The sequence below is a fragment of the Trichechus manatus genome, unplaced genomic scaffold (genome assembly GCF_000243295.1).
Source record: "Trichechus manatus latirostris isolate Lorelei unplaced genomic scaffold, TriManLat1.0 scaffold00001, whole genome shotgun sequence".
Lineage (NCBI taxonomy): Eukaryota > Metazoa > Chordata > Mammalia > Sirenia > Trichechidae > Trichechus > Trichechus manatus.
Window position 1 is genome coordinate 1,896,543 of NW_004443937.1, and position 21,773 is coordinate 1,918,315.

A 21,773-nucleotide genomic window follows, 5' to 3' on the forward strand; every position below is an offset into this window, starting at 1 on the left:
TGAAATTCTCATACCAGGGTTTGAAGCAGGAAAGAAAAAGCAGGGGCAAAATTCTAGGCAAGAGCCTTACTATTGGGGATAGAACCAACAGGACCAGTTCAAGGATGAGGGATGGCTATGAGTTTGAATGTGTGTGTGTGTGTGTGTGTGTGTGTGTGTGTGTGTGTGTGTTTTGTTAAAAAAAATAAATAAGGAATCGCATCCCCTGCTAGGAAGCTGCAATCTTAAAAGCAGTGGTTAGCTCACTAAGCCAGTGATTTGCAGACTCAATGACGCTCTCCTTGCAATTTAAGATGTTGCTAACAGTTATGGCTGTAGGATCATAGATGCCTTGAAAGACCCCACAGATTGCTTCCTCGTTTATCTCAGTATTTTAAGTAGAGTTTCCCTAAATCACTTTGGGTGTGTGTGTGGGGAGGGGGGCTTCCGGTTATTAACCCTCCTAATGGACTGACATAAGTCGGTAATGTTCTCAATCTAAACAGCAACAAAGAGGAGAATAACCATGTTGTCCAAAATTTAATATACCTCCAATAAACCCTCCCTCTATGTCAGCAATTAGGTTGTGTCTCCCAGAGTTTTTGAACTTACTGGTTCTATCATTTCTTCATTATTTGGCTATTTCTCAAAGACACTTTCACTGTTGGTACATAGGAAGATTTATAACAATATATTGATTCTCTTGTCTCTTGCTTTGTAACAAACTTAGCAGCATACAACAACTGCTGTTTCCTTATATCTCACAACTTGGTGGGTCAGGAATTTGGGCAGAGCTTGACTGGATGGTTCTTTTGCTCTGTGAGGCATCAATTCATGTCTCTCAGTGGTATTCAGGTAGCAGATGAGCTTGTCTGGAGAGTCCAAAAGAGCGTCACTCACATTTCTGGTGCATTGGCGGGCATGTTAGAAGTCTAGGCTCCCTGGAATTGTCAACTGGAGAGCCTTATGAGGGTCCTCTCCTGCACGTCTGTCTCGAGGTATTCACACTTCTTACATGGAGGCACAAGCATCCCATCGAGAGTTTTCCAGGAGACAGAAAGTAGAAACTGCCAGTCTCTTAATGCCTGGGCTTGCAAACTGGCATAACACTAAACAAAAAGAAAAACCAAACCCATTGCCGTCAAGTCGACTCCAACTCCTGGAGACCCCATATATTACAGTGTATAACTGTGCTCCATAGGGTTTTCTTGCCTGTACTCTTTACAGAAGCAGAACAGCAGGCCTTTCTTCTGCGACACCACTGGGTGGGTTCAAACCGACAACCTTTGAGTTAGTATTTGAGTGCAAACTGTTTGTGCTTCCCAGGGACCAGCACAACACTACTTCCGCCTTATTTTATTAGTCAAAGTAGTCATAGAACTCACCCAGATTCAAGGGGAGGGGACATAGCCCCCAACACAATGGGAGGAAGATGAAAGAATTTGCAACCAACTTTAATCTACCACATATGTGGATAAGCCTTTGATTTTTATATGTATGTATTAGAAAAAATACGACACCTATGAAATCTGTTTTCATTTCAGAGAATATTACATAGGAGATAGATTACATTATGTAAGGTTTAAAAAGTGATTTGATCTTAAGAAAAATACTAAATAATAATACGAGAGGTATGGCTATGGTTAAAATCCTAAGAGTGATGCATGAATCAATGAAGTTTAGAAAACACTGCCTAATGCAATCTTACATGTTTTAGAAACAAGAAGGAAGGTGTTGTTAGGAGCGTAGATTTAAATAAAAGGTACAGTTTTTCCAATTTGATTCACTACTCTTTTTTTCTTGCTATCAGTCCAGTACCAACTATTATCTGGCGAAGAGCCGATGGAAAACCCATAGCAAGGAAAGCCAGAAGACACGAGTCAAATGGAATTCTTGAGATCCCCAATTTTCAGCAGGAGGATGCTGGATTATATGAATGTGTGGCTGAAAATTCAAGAGGGAAAAATGTAGCAAAGGGACAGTTGACTTTTTATGGTAAGTTTGGATGCAACTTTATCATTTATGGTGCTGCCAAACTTCTTAGTATTAAAATCATAAGTTGGAAGGTTTGAACTCAGGCTTTTTTAGAGGGATTGTGCAGAACAGCATTGTGTAAAACAGTTGGTTTGCTACATAATTAATATTCCCTAGATGATTCTGGGTGTGGAGAGTGAGTGTGGGAGGCTAGGATGTTGACTGAGCAGAGAGGAAGAAATTAGGCTGATGTGTTTGGGGGATAGTTATTAGTGTGAACACAGTTAGAAGGGAATCTATTTTTCCTCCTTCTATCAAGCTGCAAACCTGACACAGGGAACTTCCTTTCTTTTCTGCTCCTGATTTATTTTTTAAAGCTGTGTACTGTTCTTCATTAAGATTTTCATTTGAGGCTAGTGTTAATCCTTTGTAATTTGCTCTTATTTGGTAGCAATTTAATGTGGTAGCATGAACATTTCAAAAGGCACACTGTCCAAATATAGTTCTTAACAAAGTGGAGCGTGACAAATCTTTCTCACCCCAAAGACTTTTTATGTGCAGCTGCTCCTCTTCCAATCAAATCATGGGCATTTGTCCAAATGTGATATAAATGTTAACCCTCTAGCACGTGGTCTGCAATTAAGCCTATCTTGGAACCCCTGTTAGGTATTGATTGGAAATCCAAAAAAGAATTTCCATTGCATAGGCATCTTGAAAGCAAATTGAGTTTTGTCAACGTGCAACATGTTTGAATACTAACTGTCTGGAGTATGGAGAATAAATATTATTGGTTCAAGAATGATTTGAAAGAACAAAAATGCATATTGAAATGATGAGAGTAGTTCAGTAGGAGCAAGTTGTATCAAAAACTTTAAGTGGTCTTATTTCTCACAAAATACCCAAGAACTCTATTTCACCAATTCTTCTTCCAGAGCATTTGAGTGTTAGGATTTGGTCACAGAATTTTCTTTAACAGTCACATAAGAATTTTTAGAAACATGATTGGAAATTGGGTAGAGATGCGGTCAGCCAGCTTGCAACGACCACCCCACCACCACCACCTCTGAGGAGCTAGTGTGGGGTGGGAGAGCAGACAGGATGCTAGAAAAATTCTTCACAGGATGAGCTGGGCAACAGTTATTTGAATAAATCTTCATTTCTCTTTGATCACTCATCTTTCTTCAAGAATAATAAAGGACTAACTCTATTCATGCCAATAATAGACCTGCTGTTTTATGTTTGCTCTTTCTTACACTGAATTGATTGATACTTTAATTGATTGGTTGAAAAGCAAAAGACACCACAGTTAATTGACTGGAAAAACATAAGATTGAGGATTTCAGATTTACTTACGGAGATGAAAATTGCTCTTTTTTTTTTTTTTTTTCCTATTTAGGGTTCATTTTTTTTCTCACCAGTATAATAATCATTTCTTAGATGTCAGATACAGCCGATCTGAAAATATTCAGGTAAAAAACCAAAAACCAAACCTGTCGCCCTCAAGTCGATTCTGACTCATAGCAACCCTATAGGACAAACTAGAACTGCTCTGTAGGGTTTTCAAGGAGCAGCTAGTGGATTCAAACTGCTGACCTTTTGGTTAGCAGTCTATTTTGTCTTAGTAGAATTTAAAAAAACCCATTGCCAAGACAGTATATAATACTGGGGATACCCGCACAACTTGCTCAGGGTAAGGTTGTGGAAGCTCCATGGACAAATCCAAACTCCCTTAGGGACTGAATTACTGGGCTGAGGGCTGTGGGGACCATGGTCTCAGGGAACATCTAGCTCAATTGGCATAACATAGTTTGTGAAGAAAATGTTCTACAGTCTACTTTGGTGAGTAGCGTCTGGGTTCTTAAAAGCCTGTAGCAGCCATCTAAGATACTCCACTGGTCTCACCCCTTCAGGAGCAAGGGAGAATGAAGGAAACTAAAGACACAAGGGAAAGATTAGTCCAAAGGACGAATGGACCACAACTACCATGGCCTCCACCAGACTGAGTCCAGTACAACTAGATTGTGCCTGGCTACCACCACTGACTGCTCTGATAGGAATCGCAATAGAGGGTCCGGGACAGAGCAAGGGAAAAATGTAGAATAAAATTCTAACTCAAAAAAAAAAAAAAAAAAGACCAGACTTACTGGCCTGACAGAGACTGGAGAAACCCCAAGAATATGGCCCCCAGACACCCTTTTAGCCCAGTAATGAAGTCACTCCAGTGGTTCACCTTTTAGCCAAAGATTAGACAGACCCATAGGACAAAATGAGACTAAAGGGGTACCCCAGCCCAGGGGCAAGGACTAGAAGGCAGGAGGGGACAGGAAAGCTGGTAATAGGGAACCCAAGGTTCAGAAGGGAGAGTACTGACATGTCATGGTGTTGTTAACCAATGCCATAAAACAATATATGTACTAAGTGTTTAATGAGAAGCTAGTTTGTTCTGTAAACGTTCATCTAAAGTTCATTAAAAAAAAAAAAAAAAAAAAAGCTCTGCAGAAGGGTGGCCGAACTTGACAGGAAAGTTCGAAGTTTCCTGGTTTCTGCTGATTCTTGAGGCCTAGGAATGCATCCTCCGACACATAAAATTCAGAGTGATTACAGTGGAACGGAAGACTCTTCAGGATTTTCAGAGACATGACAATGTCCCTTTATTGTGGAATAGCCTGCAGAAGAAAATCTTTTTGTTGCTATAGGCTGCGGTCAACCTATGTCAATAATGCAAGGTATATATTTTAACTAAAGGAAGATGATGATGCATGTAAAAAAGCCCAGTGTACAGGAGCATTTTACCTCTTCCATAGTCTGGCTCCTTTGATTCAGTTATCAGAGCATCAGCATCAGTGCCTGGCCCCCCAGTATAGTTTATTAGAGTTGGAAAGGCTCTTGGATAAGTTTGGACAGGACACACAAAAAATAGAAGAATTCTGTATTGATTGGCTGCTCCGAGCAGCAAGAAGCATGGTTTGCTCTGGATCTAGGTCTGAATAGTTCCTTTTTGACAAGTGCTTCCTTACAGAAACCTGAAATGGAGACAGAGCTCCAGGGCTCTTTCACTGAGCTGAGCAAGGCTCTTTCGGCTGAGTATGAGGGATGCCTGCTTTCCGTCCATGGCTCAGGCTCTTCTCCATTGGCATGATGCCCATCAGTTCTGCAGCAGAAGTGGACAGCCCACCAAGAAGAATGTGGCTGGCAGCAAGTGTGTGTGCCCTTCCAATAAGATCATCTATTACCCACAGATGGCTCCTGTGGTGATCACCCTGGTGTCGGATGGGACCCGATGCCTGCTTGCCCGCCAGAATTCCTTTCCCAAGGGAATGTATTCTGCCTTGACAGGTTTCTGTGATATGGGTGAAAGTCTAGAAGAAGCTGTCCGGTGGGAAGTTGCAGAAGAGGTGGGATTAGAGTTGGACAGACTGCAGTATTCAGCATCCCAGCACTGGCCTGTTCCTAACAGCTGACTCATGATTGCTTGTCATGCAACTGTGAAACCACGGCAGACAGAGATCCAGATGAACTTGAGAGAACTGGAGGCAGCTGCCTGGTTCAGTCACAATGAGGTCACCACAGCCCTGAGAAGAAAGGGCCCCTATACGCAACAGGATGGGACTTTCCCATTCTGGTTCCCCCCCAAGTTAGCCATCGCCCATCAGTTGATTAAGGAGTGGTTGGAAAAACAGAGCTGTTCTTCCTTGCCTGCTTAGCCCTGAGGGGCATACCAGAGATTGATTGATAAAGGGGAGGTGACAAAGGCCATTTCCAGGCCAGTATCAAAAGGCAGAGCAGAAGGTGATCCTACCAAGAGATACCTCTACCAGCAATGTTAACCAAAGTTCTTATTAATGGACCATCAAAAATGTCAGTTTGAGAAGAAAAGCTGATTAGATGTCAACTGTCAAAATCAGTGGGAAGACTGAGTCATTAATTTGTATGTAGGCCCTTGTTTACCCATTTTCTCCTTAGACCTTGGAAGCAAACCTCTTCTGGCATGTGGCTTATACTGCTGGGTTTACACTAACTATCAAAATATGCCTGGGTAATTTTGGTTAAAAATTTTATTTTGGTATTGAAAATATATAAGAAATCTCAAGTCAATACTAAGTTACTTTATACTTTATAGGATTAGAATAGTACAGCATGCATCAGAATCACTTGAAGTCTTATGAAAACACAGAATACTGGCTGGCTGCTGCCCTTCTGATTCAGTAGGTTGGGTGGAGGAGGAGATGAGAATTTGCATTTCTAGTAAGTTTCCAGGTAGTGCTGATGTTGCTTGCCTGGAGAGCACATTTTGAGAACATTGCCTATGCTACTTTGTTTCAAGTGGTAATAGTGAAGCTGAAGATTAAATTGCATCCAAGAGACAGTGTTCCCACTTCCCTGGAAAGCTAACAGCCTGCTGTCACATCAGACATTGTAGCCAGTCTACATAGACAAAGTAGAAAGGAAGTGCTAAAGTTAATTATGTTTGAAAAAAGGAAAGGGAAATATAAAATGGATTTAATTCACTTATAATTACTCATCTTTCCACTTCATTGTGTCTGTATAGACACTTCCATTTTGCACAAATAGACCAATAGAATTATAGCCATTATTTAGAAAAATGAAGTGTAAACTGAAGAACTTGAATACCTTTTGTACAATTTCTCCTATATGTTTAACAAGGGTCAAGCAAGTAAAACCATCTTGATCTTTAGGAAATAGAGAATGTAATATTCGGGCAGTAATAAGGCTATATTTCATAGAGTTCTATAATGTTTGAGCTAGAAGGAACTCTAGAAATTATTGGGACCAAACCTTGGCTTTTTATAAATAAAGAAAAGAAGGCCTAGAGACATAAAATAACTTACCCAAGGTCATGTAATGAATTAGATTCAGAACTATGACTAGAACTGTTCTTTCTGCTGTACCACCCATGTTACTTTTCCTGCCAATAAAACATTTAAATAAAATAAGTAAGGAAAAAAAATCATCAATCATCCGGATGCTTTTCCTGCACTGACATTTTCCACAAGCAATATCATAAATGAAAACATCCAGATAAGCAGTTGACTTTTTCACTTTCAGTTTTCTAAGTCAATCACCTGATTATAGAGTCTAAAATAACTTTTTTTTTTTTTTTAGTTTCTAAATTACACGTGTTGCTGAATGTCTAGACCTCATACACTATGGCCCTTTGCCTCTAAAGGTAAAATTGCAGCTTTGGTGACACTGCAAATAGTGTTTCGGTATCTCTAAGGTCATCGGTAAGTGAATACAAAAGCACCTTGCAGCACAGCAGGCTAATTTCCCCACGGATGTGCTGTGTATGTGTGACCACTAGATAATATTCAGCCATGTAAAGTGGTTTAAAGGACAGAGTGACCAAAAAGTGAACACAGCAGATAAGGTAATTTCACAGTAGAGCAATAGTCTGCTTAATTGACCTAGACAGAGCTGATAATGAGACCCTCAGTATTTCCCTGGCTATCACTTACAGTAAAGTCAACAATTTTTGTTTCCTTCCCCTCTTCTGGTAGTTGCAGTAAAATGGTTGGCTATAGTTTTCCAATGGATGCGCACTGAGAACATGTTGTAAATAATGGTCAGTAGGAAGTAATACAGGGGTGGGGAGACAAGGTCTTCGTCCCATGAAAAACTTCAAGCCAGGGAAGAAAGTCACATTAAGGAAAGTGGATTGAAATGCACTTCAAGTCTCTCACTGTCCATTGCCACAGAAGGAGGCAGAATGTAACTGCTACAATTTTTGTTTATCAAGGAATATTGTTTAAATTTATTTGTAATAATTTTTGCTTAAGTGAATTCATTTATCTGAAAGTTCATAAACTTTGGGTTTCAGGACTTTTTTTCACCCTTAAAAATTATTGGATACCCCGAAAACTTATGTTTATATCTATCATATAAACCATATTAGAAATTACAACTGGGAATTTTAAAATACTTAGTTATTAATATATTTTAAAGGAGGCTTGGTGGCACATTGGTTCAGCACTCGGCTGCTAACAGAAGGGGCAGCAGTTTGAACCCACCAGCTGCTCTGCCGGAAAAAGACCTGGCAGTCTGCTTCCTTAAAGCTTGCAGCCTTGGAAACCCTATGGGACAGCTCTGCTCTGTCCTGTAGGGTCACTATGGGTTGGAATTGACTCAAAGACAATAGGTTTTGTTTTTAATATATTTTCAAATAACAGCAATAAAGATATTTTAAGAGAACTCACTATATTTTTCCAAACAAAAAAAATTTTTTAATGAGAAGAGTGGTACTGTTTATAGTTTTGCATATTTCATTAATGTCTGGATTAATAAAAGAAAGCTGGATTCTCATGTCTCCTTCTGTATTCAGTCTGTCATGATATGTTATTTTGGTTGACATATGTGAAAAACATCTGGTTTTACATAGATGTGTAGTTGGAAAGGGAAGGACCTCGTGGACTCCCTGAAAGTGACTTGGGGACCCCCCCCAATGGTCCTTAGACAACACTCTGAGAACCATGTGACCAAAAGAATACTCCCATCACCATTGAAGGTAAGGTTAGACATATTTTAGGATCCTGTGAACGGAGTGTGGACTTTGGAACCGAGTAGGTCTGTATGTCATTCCTGAGCCCTTTGCTGCCTCTAGACCTTAATGTCTCTGGACATCATCTATAAAATGGGGATAATCCCGCTTAACTTGCAGCTTGTTATGTTGTTGTTAGGTGCCGTCAAGTCTGTTCCAACTCATAGCGACCCTATGAACAACAGAACAAAACACTGCCCAGTCCTGCACCATCCTCACAATCATTGTTATGCTTGAGCCCACTGTTGCAGTCACTGTGTCAATCCATCTTGTTGAGGGTCTTCCTCTTTTTCACTGACCCTGTACATTACTAGGAAACCCTGGTGGCATAGTGGTTAAGAGCTATGGCTGCTAAACAAAAGATCAGTAATTTGAATCCACCAGCCACTCCTTGGAAACCCTGTGGGGCAGTTCTGCCCTGTCCTATAGGGTCGCTATGAGTCGGAATCAACTTGATGGTAAAGGATTTTTTTTTTTTTTTTTGGTTCTGTATTAACAAGCATGCTGTCCTTCTTTGGTGACTGATCTCAACTGATAACATGTCCAAAGTATGAGAGACATAGTCTTGCCATCCTAGCTTCTAAGGAGCATTCTGGCTGTACTTCTTCCAAGACAGATTTGTTCATTCTTTTGGCAGTCCATGGTATATTCAATATTCTTCACCAACACCATAATTCAAAGGTATCAATTCTTATTCAGTCTTCCTTATTCATTGTCCAGCTTTCACATGCATATGAGGTGACTGAAAACACCATGGCTTGGGTCAGGGACATCTTAGTCTTCAAGGTGACACCTTTGCTTCTTTACACTTTAAAGAGGTCTTTTGCAGCAGATTTGCCGGATGCAATGCATGTTTTGATTTCTTGACTGCTGCTTCCATGGTGTTGATTGTGGATCCAAGTAAAATGAAATCATTGACAACTTCAGTCTTTTCTCCATTTATCATGATGTTGCATATGGGTCCAGTTGTGAAGATTTTTGTTTTTTTTATGTTGAGGTGTAATCCATTCTGAAGGCTATGGTCTTTGATCTTCATCAGTAAGTGCTTCAAGTCCTCTTCACTTTCAGCAAGCAAGATTGTGTCATCTGCATGAGGTTTCGAAATAATACATATAAAATGATGCTGATAAGATAGTCCATAAATAAGTAGAAACCATGATTGGTAGTATTTTGGGCTGACGGTGGATGGAGGAAAGATAAAGCAATGAATTCAGCTCAGTAACAGTGAATTCAGAGGAACACTAGGTAGTGAGTGAGTTGAAGATCAAAAAAGAAATGTGAAGAAGATAATCTGTGTTAGGCTGGAGTAACAATTTGGTTTATCTAGGTAGAATTGGGCTCGGTGACCCAGTCTTCAGGTTTAATGAACATTCTACTGCTGATTTCCAATTGTTTTTATTCCACGACTCATTTTTAAAATTCTAAATTGACTTCAGCATCTCTGGGAAGAAAATGTGAACTCTTATAGAAAGTGGTTAACAATAAACAAGTTAAACCAAAGCATAAGGGAATAATACAAACAGTTACACTGTTTGTGCCAAATTAGCCGAACATGTTTAGGGAGAGTGTGGTTGACAGGTCAGGAAAGGCTTCAAGGAGGAGGTGGTGCTGCAGAGTAAAAACTGGTTAGAAGAAGGGGGGAGAACATTCCAGAAGGCAAGATGGTAGGACAAAGGTATGGAGTCAGGAGCTGGATTATTGTATTTGAGGACAAAGAAGATCCTTATTTGACAGGAGCTGTGGGTTCACTGGGTGTAGTTGGAGAGAAAATTAGAGAACTAGGTAAGACAAGAAGACAGAGAAATTTAAAGGTTAGACTAAAGACATTAAATAAAGGCAGTATTCTTTTAATTTGTATAACATTTACGGCATGCATGGCACATTCCCATTTTATCCATTATTTCATATTCATTATCTCATACAGGTTATGTCAGACAGTCTGTTTTATTTATTGATGAATACCTGTAAAAAGAAATATGCCTGTTTTTGGTTGTTCCCTAGTGCCTTCACATAGTTGGTTTATCATTGTTTTCTGAGAGAGGGTTGGCCTGAAGGCATCTCCTCTGCCAGCAGTAGAAGCAAAATTCAGATGTAACTTATAAAGAGATGAAGAGACCATAAACAGAAATGTCTGAGTAAAGCACAAATTAGTAGAAAAACCTGGATATCCATGAATTCAATTGATTCAAGAGGCAATCTAATGGTTTAACATGTTAAAGTTAGAAGGAGCTTTAGACATTATCAAGCCCAACCTCCCTCAATTTAAATGAGAAAATTTAGGCTTTCTATCTCCAAGCTCCAAGTCCAAAGCTCATCCTACAACACTACAGGATTTAGATGGCTTCACATAGTATTTTTCAAAATTCTTGTGTGTTTAATTATCAAGCTCCTTTAACAAACAAAACAGACAAAAACAAGAATTATTACTTGGAGTTCTCAATGCTTGAAACAAAGTAAAGCTGCTTTATTTGAAGGAGGTACCTCCCAAGAACCTCAGGGTTCATGGAACACAGTTTGAAAACCCCTATTAGGATAATGATGCTTGGTGGTGTTGTATTAGAAGTGGATGAGAGCCTGAAGTCAGAGGAGTGGAGTTTATCAGGGCTGAACAAAGATCAAAGTTGAATCCTACCCCAGAATGCAACATTCTTTCTTATAAAGTTGGCCCTTCCTTTCAGTGACTTCTGTAAACTGGAAGTCAGGGGTTTAAGAGAAGACTACAGCAATCAACTGGAAGATTCTGTCCAGAAAAAGAAGTAATTGTAGTGCTGATATTGGGAACACTGGATTTAAACTAATGTTATTGAGAATATCTCAATGATTCTGTATCAACAGTAGAATCGAGGTCAGAGATAATATTTGCAGAAAATTCGTACACAGGAGGTAAACTGAAGCTAAGTAATTATCTTCAGGCCCATAAAATTCACTATCAATAAAATTGTTAAGCAGTTTTAGGCAAACATCTACATTCCCCGGAGATAGATGATTCATCTCCAAGATTGGATAAGCAACCAGAAATGATTTTGAAAGGCTACAGGTCGTGTTTGTCATAGTAATTCAGATATATTTTGTCCATCATACCCTTTTTTTAGATCTTTAACCTTCTAAGGTCTAAGGCCAATGATGGTATTTCTTCTTGCTAGAAGTTTCTCCTTTTGGAAAATTGGAGATCCAGATACCTCTGAGAATTGTTTGACCTACCAAATTCAAATTATATCTGTCTACAATATAAATTATTATTGGATAAGATGCTTGCAGGGCTAGAATACACAAAAGAATTGATTTAGGTCATTTCTGGCAGTTACTGAACAAAAGATTGTAATGAAGAGATTGTTTATCTAAGATGCTAACAGTGTCAGAGGGTCAAATTCCAGCACAACCATTTAACCTCATATTTGAATTTATATCTCGAGAACAAGACTTAGAATGTCTAAGAGAAAGGATTTTTCTGTTTCAAACCATGAAAGAACATGAAAGACCAAAACTGATGGTTCTGTTTTAGTAATGTGGGATCTATATATAATATTTAAAAAGAATTTAGGTATAACCTTATTCTGAGATAATAGTGCTGAAACAACCTGTTCAGGCCTGACTTGGAGCTATAATTTAGACATAGAGTTATAAAATATAGTTGAACCTAGACATTAAGCAATCAATATCAGGTTGTTGTTAGTTGCTATTGAGTTAGCTCCGACTCATGGCAACCTTACGTACAACAGAATGAAACATTGCCCAGTCCTGTGTCATCCTCATAATCGTTGCTATGTTTAAGCTCATTGTGCAGCCACCATGTCAATCCGTCTCAATGAGGGTCTCCCTTTTTTTCACTGACCTTCTACTTTACCAAGCATGATGAGAGACTGATCCCTGCTGATAACATGTCCAAGTAAGTAAGATGAAGTCTCCCCATCCTTGCTTCTAAGAAGCATTCTGTATGTACTTATTCCAAGGCTGATTTGTTCATTCTTCTGGCAGCCCATGGTGTTTTCAATATTATTCACCAACCCCACAATTCCAACGCGTCAATTCTCCTTTGATCTTCCTTTTTACATTGCCCAGCTTTGGATATGTATGAGGCAATCAAAAAATACCATGGCTTGGGTCAGCGGCATCTTAGTCATTAAAGTGACATCTTTGCTTAAGATCTAGGTACACATTTATTATCAAAAAAAAAAAAAGGAACAAATTGTCTTTTCCAGAATGTATCGATTTGGGCTCTTTGTTATCCAAGGATCTTGAACTAGTGAACTAAAGGTGACGCTTTGGAGAATTGTGAACAATTTCCATCAAGCATAGTACTTTAGTTGTCCAAGTAAGAAAAGCTCACCCACTTAGATATGGTTCATCTCATCTAAGTAAATAGCAGCAGAAACCTTCACTGTGTGGGTTTTTTCCCTGTGGATCTGTAATCAGCATGTTAAAGAAGACTATCTCATTTTTTGCCATTTATATGATGTTCTATTCCTGATCTTCATGGGCTCATGTCCAGATATTCACTTCAAGATGAATATGTTTATATCATTTCAAATTTGGCTTCCATGAATGAATTTTACTTTGAAAACAAAGAAACTTCCTGATGATGTCTCAAAAAGGTTGAATATGTTGTTGATGTCACCTTGACCAACCTAAATAACTACCACTGAGCGTTCTTGCCAAGCACTTTGACCTCCATAACCTTGTTGGAAGAGACAGAATGAGCCTTCAGAAGTGTTTAATTAGTTAGTTAGGACTTTGCCAGATCTTTTCAAAATCCTCTCAAGGCTCTCCCTCCCCTGCCCCATCGCCTTTTTGAGATTTTAAGGTTTTGCTTCTAACTTTCAGTATTGTTAAAAGAAAGCAATGAATAAGCCCAAGTGTTACAGGAAATCCATATCATTGAAATCTCTGTCTCTTCAGGTGGTTTTGATGTTTCCTTTTTGAATTTCAACTTGACATTGCTTCATAAGTTACATTTGCCCTTCTGTTATTTCTGCACTCCCTTTGAAAAGTTTGACTTAGTTGTTAATATTCCACACAGATTTCTGTGGCTTTTCTTGTTTGCTTTGTTTTCATGGACTCTGTGGGGGGTAAATATTCAGCAAGTTGAGTTTGAAATCATGCACACAGCTGCCATTAGTCTTATCAGGGTTACGCATCGAAACCTCCAAGCAGAGAACCGAAAATGTATCTACCTTTTGAGTTCCCTCTGCATTAGTAGCAGGAAGATATGGAGTAATGGCAGACTTGTAGCTCTTTCAAGGATGATGGTTATAACCCTTTATTCAAGTTAATTCTTGTAATGTTATAACTTTCTTTTGAAGTTGACCTTTCAGCCTCCCTTCATATGCCACAATGCATCATCCCCATCAGTAGAGGATTTGTAGAATTGTGTTTTACTCTTGTAAAACATGAAATTGCTTATAGATAGAAAGGGGAGAAAGCATCATTTATTCAGGGACCTAGAGACCTCTGTTAGTTAAGTGACTTGGTATTTTTCTAGTTTTATTATTGAGAAGGTAAGATATACAACTTGTCCTCAACGTTTGTGATTTCCTTTAGAATTAAATTATAGGTTATCTGAACGCTCACTGAGTGAAGATACTGAGCTCAAGGCGGCTAAAAGACCTATTAAGCATAGTGAGCAGCATCTTCTAATTAAATACAGTCATGCGCCACATAACATCGGTTCGGGCAATGTCCGACAGCATGTAAGATTATAATAGAGTTCAGAAATCCTTATAAGAGAATGGGACGTAACAGATGTAACCAGACTGTGCTTCCCACACACAACACATGTAGCTCATGTCTCTTGTATACAAAGCGATTGTGCTGCCAGGCGTATAATGCTACAGTACTTATATAACCTATAATACATGTCTTAATACTCATAATAAATGCCTATGTTACTGGCTTAAATATGTACTATACTGTACTTTCTGTTGTTATTTTAATGTGAACTTTCCCTACTCACAAATCAAGTTTACCATATAATAGTGTATGCTTCAACTCATAGCAGCATCCGATCTCGTGTATGGTGCATCTCCTGAGTGTTGTAGCGTGATCTCTCTGTTTAATTTTTTTTTTAAATGTTACCGTGAAGTGCATTATGGCTCCCAAACACAGCAACACCAGTGCTAGTGATAGCGGCAACAAGAGACAAAAGAGAAGTATCAACTTGGAAGTGAAACAAAAGGTTATTTAACAACACAAAAGTGAGAAATCAGTGAATGCTATTGCTCGTGATTTAGACATGTTCCCAGAACGTCCGAATCACATACCATCCTATTTCACAGAACATATCGTGGTTGTTAAGCAACATGTGACTGTACTGATATCAACTATGATGATGAGGTCTACCTTGGTAGACATAACCCTATAGAAATGCCCTGTGAGCAGATAGCATTTCTGAAAGGTAGCTATTGTGCTCTTCCACATGGTCTTTAGGCTAAAGGTCTTCTCCTAAATTCATTTAATATCATAGTTCATCATGAATTGTTCCTTAAGCAAGATTTAATATTTATGAAGACTTTTTATGGAATTTGGAATTAATACTGTCGTTATCTCCATTGAGGACAAGGAAGGAAAATGTGGCTTCAATTGAAACAGGGAAAATGTCATATAATTTTGGTGGTGGGGTAAGGACAGTGAGCAATGTGGAGATTAAGTACTTTCTTGAATTCTTGTGCTGACTGTGGGCAAGACTTGGTTTCCTACGAAGGTTTAGGTAAAAATAGGACTGACTTGGGCATTTGAGGTTCTAGAGCTCTACTCCTTTGGATAATATTCTATCAAGATGAAATCAGGCAATAATAAGCAACTATGATAGTCTTGAAGGAGAAAAATCTCACAAAAATTATCTGTAAAACTTGTGGGAGTGAAGTGTATTCGGGACAGGCTAAGCTGCTATAATATAGAGACCCAAAAATACAGTGGCTTAAATGTTTATTTTTCTCTTAGTATTGTTCCAAAGATAGATGAGGGAGTGGGGGGGCGGGGGGTAGGGGTTGGGGCCTGGGAGTGTAGGGCTGCTTTGCTCTACAAGGTCATTCAAGGTCCAAGGGCAGCAGGTCATCATTTCCATCCTAAGTACATAGCCCCCATCTCTGAATCCAAAGCTGTTTCAGTTGTCAGTTTTTTCAATCTGGGAAGGGGACAAGAAGAGTCCAAGGCAAGCATCTTGAAGTAAATAGCCTGGAAGTTGCCGTCATCACTTTCGCACACATACCACTGACATGAACTAAGTAGGTTACCTTTAGCTGCAGAGGAATCTGGGAAATGTAGTGTACAGCTGGGAATACATGGGGCCAGCTGAAAGTGGCAGGATTGTGGTGGGGATTTCTCCTTCTAAAAGTGAAAAAAAGAAGTACAGACACTGGTGGGGGAGCAGTTAATTTTTTCATATGGATAGTGGTAGTTCTCTTCATTCTGCCTTTAGTGATTAAAAGACCAGCAGCAATGTAGACCACAAAAACTTGAGGTTCAGAACAGGGTATAGGATGGTATGTTGCTTCTAAAAGAAGCACCACCCTCCCAACCTCTACCCAGCCTTGTAATTTGCATAAGATCTGAACAAGGGACTTTTGCCCCTTCATTGCATGTGATAAAAGTATATTGAGCATACACTGAATGTATGTTTTTTCTTTGCCTTTTGTACTGCTGTAGCTCAACCTAACTGGATTCAAAAAATAAATGATATCCACGTGGCCATTGAAGAAAGTGTCTTTTGGGAATGTAAAGCAAATGGAAAGCCCAAGCCTACATACAGGTGGCTAAAAAACGGTGAACCACTGTTAACTCGGGTAAGCAAATGGATAATAATTGTGCTTCAGTATTGACTGTAATGTTTAATGTGGCCTTATTGCTATGGAAACAGGAAAATAGTGAGTTGTTTCAAAAAATAATACACAGCCAAGTGCCCTTAATAGTGGAAAAAGCGAAGGTGAATTCCATTGATAGATAGAAAGTGTGCATAGATCCATTTTGTCAGCCTCCTGCAGTTAGACTTCATACCAGATCTTGGGTCTTCACAGATCAACATCTGTGGCTCTACTATTGGAAAGTCACACAAAAGGTCTGGAGCATGTAATTTTGCTAAGACACAAATCCGCGAGTGCAATAGGCAAGAGTGAGTCGCTTAGCAAGTGAGTGACCTCTCAGCATCTATTATGAGTTGAACTGTGTTCCCCAAATATACGTGTTGTGAATCCTAACCCCTGTATAGGTGGAGGAAACCCTTGTGGTGTAGTGGTTAAGAGCTATGGCTGCTAACCGAAAAGTCAACAGTTCAATTCCACCAGGTGCTCCTTGGAAACTGTATGGGGCAGTTCTACTCCGTCCTATAGGGTCACTATGAGTTAGAATTAACTCGAAGGCAATGGGTTTGGTATAGGTGAATGTAATCTGGGAATAGGATTTTCTTTGTTATGTTAATTAGGCCATATCATTAAAGGATGTGCTTGAAACCAATTACTTTTGAGATGTAAAATGAGCAGATTAGGCACAGAATTAATGAAGGACAAACAGGGAAAATAGATGCCACATGAAGATCGCCAATGAATATTATCATACCATAGCACTTTTTCTTATAAAATGTATACAGTATGAGTAGAATTGTTCAGTTCAGTAATTCAGACACAAGGATCTTTCCCCAGAGCAGACAGAGAGAGCCTTCCCCTAAAACTGGTGCCCTAAATTTGGTCTTTTAGCCTCCTAAACTGTGAGAAAATAAATTTCTGTTCATTAAAGACACCCACATGTGGTATTTCTTTCATAGCAGTAATAAGTAACCTAAGATAGCATCTAAACTCCCATCCCACTGTGGTTTTATTATTCTCTTCTGTCCAGAGAGACTTCTGGACAATGTGATGCAGTTAAGTTCACCATCAAAACACCCACTTGGCCTCAAGCATGTAGTAATGACAGAATCAAGCACAAGATTAATGTCTCTATAAAACATAAGTAGAACAAAAACTAAAAGTGATGAGTGGGGCTGAAGCCACCAGCCTGTAGGCCTGGAAGCAGGCTGTGGTAGCTGGGAGCTCAGGTGTACAAAATGCTCTATAAAGACAGTACAATATCTTTGGAGCAAAGGCCAGGGGGATGGAGACCCTTTCCACCTATTGCCATCAGATGAAAGAAGGAGCTAAATTGCTGCCTGGCTTAATAGGATGCTGCGGTGTAACAGAGGTGGCAAGGACTGAGCCACAGCTCTGGGCCAGGAGCTGCAGCAGTTCCTGCATTACTGCAGGGCGAGACCTCTGAGAGGCCATGATTCAACCTGTTTCTGAACTGGCAGCTCAGGGGATGAGATGGAAGCAGCCACAGAATTGCTAGACGGGGAGAGAGAGAACAAACAAACAAAAAACTTCCTTTCAAAATCAACCTGCAAACCAATATTCTGAAACGCGTGAAGAGCAATCAATGGAATAATCCAGCAAAGATATAGAAATAAACGTGCTTAGGATGCTCAAAAGGAGCCCTGGTGGCACAGTGGCTGCTAACTGAAAGAAAGGTAGTTTGAACCCACCATCTGCTCCATGGGAGAAAGATGTGGCATTCTACTTCCATAAAGATTACAGCCTTGGAAAACGCTATGGGGCAGTTCTACTCTGTCCCGAAGGGTCACTTTGAGTCGGAATTGACTCAACAGTGATGAGTTTTAGGATGCTCAAAGAGATAAATGACAGAATCATGTCCATAAACATAAACAAGACATTTAAAAAAGATAAGCAAGTAGTTTTAAAAAAAGAACAAAATAGAAGTATTGGAAATATATAATCATTGAAGTAAAAAAACTCAATAAATCATGTGAATTTTAAAAGATGAAGAGTTAGTGAATTGAAAAAAATTCTACTCATACTGTATGCATTTTGCAAGGGGGAAGTGCTATGTTATAATAATATTCCCAAAATATTTGGAAGGTGTGCTTCACAGATAATTTTAGCAAGTGCTAACCTGTATTAGCACTTCACATGCATTATGTCATCTGATATTCGAAAGAGACCTTATGAGGTAAATGTAATTGTTATGCCCATTTTACAGACAAGGAAAACGAAGACCGAGCAGTTTGCCTAAGATCACATTGTTAGTTAGTGATGGAGCCTGGATTCAAATATTAAATGTCTACTGGATCCAGAACTGTGGATATATATATGGAAAATGTCTCTTGGAAAAGGAATGAGGAGGAGGAAATGTGACACTAAGGGAAGAAAAGCTTAAATACTTTCTGAAACTTTTGCTTCACTCTCTGTCCTAGTTCTGATTCTCTAGAAAGACTCTGAGATAGAGATTTGCATGCAGGAGGTATATTGGAGAGTACTCTGAGGAACATCACCTGCAACAGAGTCAGGGAAGCAGGACTGGGCATAGGGAAAAGTTAAACAGTGCTGCGGTTGCAACAGAGGCCTCCAGGGGGTGCTACAGAGCTATCATGACCATTCAGTATTTCCAGAATTGAAGCAAGGGAAGCAGAGTCTTTGTTTTCCTGCATTGATCAGTCTTTGGATTTGGGAAAGAGGGTGTAATCTTGGGCAAGGCAGCGCCCATCAGCCAAGGACAGTTCCCAGAGAGGGACTCAGCTGTAAGCCTACAGGACTCTCAGCAGCTGGGGGAATGGTAAGTGCCTTTGTCCTAAAAAGAGTGCCTGGAAGGTACAACCAGCATCCACTACTAGAGAAGGAACATTGATACGATACAGGAATGTCCAACTAAATGGAATAATACCCTGACAAAGAAGTCAGAATGAAGTGAGGGGAGAGGAGGAGCTTTGAGGGAGGAACAGTTGTGTCCAATTTGGTTTTCCTTATAGTATTTTCGTACTGAACTTATAACGTTAACTGAAATTTGACATTTTCCTCAGGCTCCAAGTTGAGAGCCCATTTTTTGTGCTCAGATTTCCTCCCGCGTAGGCCTCCCAGGGAGGGGTGCCTGCTGTGAGCAACTGCATGACAAACTGCCCACACATTAATGTGCAGTTTTTCACGCATGTTTTTCACACAGTTGCTCAGAGCGGGCATCCAGTGTGAATGGGAATCATTTTGTATCCCCCAGCCCCTGTCACATACACCTTCTCTCACTGTAAGGGGTCCTTCTGGTCCCATGATTCTCACAATTATAAAAGCCAAATTCAAACAAATTGCTAGAGTGGAGGCACCCAGGTAACTGGCATTTTCCTCCCTTAATGCAAGGGAGCCTGAATGCCTGGATTTGATCAAAACCCAATAAAGTGTCCATCCAGCTAAACTGCAACCCTTCAGCAAACAGAAACCCAGTCTTTCTTTATATATATATATTTTTAATGGCAACTCTCCTGGGGAGGAGGAGATCCTTTGTGGTACTTAAGAAAATTGAAAATGCAAGTTACGTATCCTCAGGCTGACAAATGAGAATGGTCTTTTTTTCCATATACTAACTTTGCTTTCCTCAGATTGGCTACCAGCATATGGTACTAAGCTTAAGTCATGTCACTGACAGCAATAAAGTAAAGAAGTATTAAATTATTAATATCTACCTTACTCCAGAATACTTAACTGTGCCCATGAGGAACCTGTGGAACCTGCACATAGACCAAGAGGCAGTCGTTCAAACAGAATAGGAGATACCACGTGGTTTAAAATCAGGAAACACGTGTGTCAGGGTTGTATCCTTTCACCATACTTATTCAGTCTGTATGCTGAGCAAATAATCTGAGAAGCTGGACTATATGAAGAAGAACATGGCACCAGGATTGGAGGAAGGCTCATTAACAGCCTACTATACAATATGCAGATGACACAACTTTGCTTGCTGAAAGTGAAGAGGTCTTGACGCATTTACTGTTGAAGGTGAAAATCCACAGCCTTTGGTATGGATTACACTTTAAGATAAAGAAAACAAAAATCCTCACAACTGGACCAATAAGCAACATCATGATAAATGGAGAAAAGAACGAAGTTGTCAAGGATTTCATTTTACTTGGATCCACAATCAACTCCCATGGAAGCAGCAGTCAAGAAATCAAACAATGAATTGCAGTGGGACAAATCTGCTGCAAAAGACCTCTTCAAAGTGCTAAAAAGCAAAAATGTCACTTTGAGGACTCAGGTGCGCCTGACCAAAGCCATGTTATTTTCAATCATCTCATGTGTATGCAAAGGCTGTACAATGAATAAGGAAGACTGAAGAAGAATTGATACCTTTGAATTGTGTTAGTGAAGAATATTGAATATATCATGGATTGCCAGAAAAACAAACAAATCTGTCTTGGAAGAAGTACAACCAGAATGTTCCTTAGAAGCAAGGATGGCGAGACTTTGTCTCACATACTTTGGACATGTAACCAGGAATGACCAGTCCCTGGAAAAGGAAATCATGCTTGGTAAAGTAGAGGGTCAGTGAAGAGAGGAGGGCCCTCGATGAGATGGATTGACACAGTGGCTGCAATGATAGGCTCAAGCATACCAACGATTGTGAGGATGGCACAAGACTGGGTAGTGTTTCATTCTGTTATACACAGAGTCACTATGAGTCATAACTGACTCGACAGCACCTGACAACAACAAACACTTTTTTTAGTAAACCTGAAGTGATATTCAATGTTTGCCTCTGCTTCATCTGAATAGATTACAATCCTATTAACCTTCAGAGTGTTGCCTGTTCATAATTTGAGTATTTAAAATGCTCTAAACAGTAAATTCCGTTGAATTTTTTCCATAGTTAGCACAGCACTTTGGAGTAAGAAAGCGTTTTAAATTTCAAGTTCATCTATTTAGAAGGGATATTAATCTGAATGGTTTCACTAGTAAATCAATGACAACTCAAGAGAATCCTATAATTTAAATTCCATTTACCAACTGATATACTGGTTGTTCCATTTAGCATTTGCCTTGCTACAAATTTAGTTGACAAATAAATAGATCATGTTATGTAAATTGCTTATATTTTCTTCCGTTAAGCCCCCTTGATATAACATAGAGCAAAACTGCCTTAAGGTCTGGGTTGTAGAAGGTCACTGTTTTTGTGTTCCTCTTCTGTTTTCACAGGATAGGATTCAAATCGAACAAGGAACGCTCAACATAACAATAGTGAACCTCTCAGATGCCGGCATGTATCAGTGTGTGGCAGAAAATAAACACGGAGTTGTCTTTTCCAGCGCAGAGCTTAGTGTTATAGGTGAGTCTTTATACTGAAAAGAAAAAAAAAAAATCTTTAAATCACTAAACTAACATGGTTTGCCAAGGATAAATGCTCAATTCATGAAAAAGGGTAAAGAAATCTTCAGGCTGAAGATATTGCTCTACAAAACAAG

At 39.5% G+C, this 21,773-nt stretch overlaps 1 protein-coding gene and 1 pseudogene across 1 annotated transcript in view; both read left to right on the forward strand.

Annotated features, from left to right (window-relative positions):
- The window catches only part of LOC101340595 (contactin-4), a 580,334-nt gene that overhangs the window by 361,905 nt on the left and 196,656 nt on the right, over positions 1–21,773 (forward strand). Inside the window, exons 7-9 of the mRNA XM_004368276.1 lie at positions 1,790–1,974; positions 16,151–16,287; positions 21,508–21,637. Of these exons, the coding sequence (XP_004368333.1) occupies positions 1,790–1,974; positions 16,151–16,287; positions 21,508–21,637 (452 nt within the window). The remainder of the gene's footprint in view (positions 1–1,789; positions 1,975–16,150; positions 16,288–21,507; positions 21,638–21,773) is intronic.
- Positions 4,597–5,657, forward strand: LOC101340862 (nucleoside diphosphate-linked moiety X motif 13 pseudogene; annotated as a pseudogene).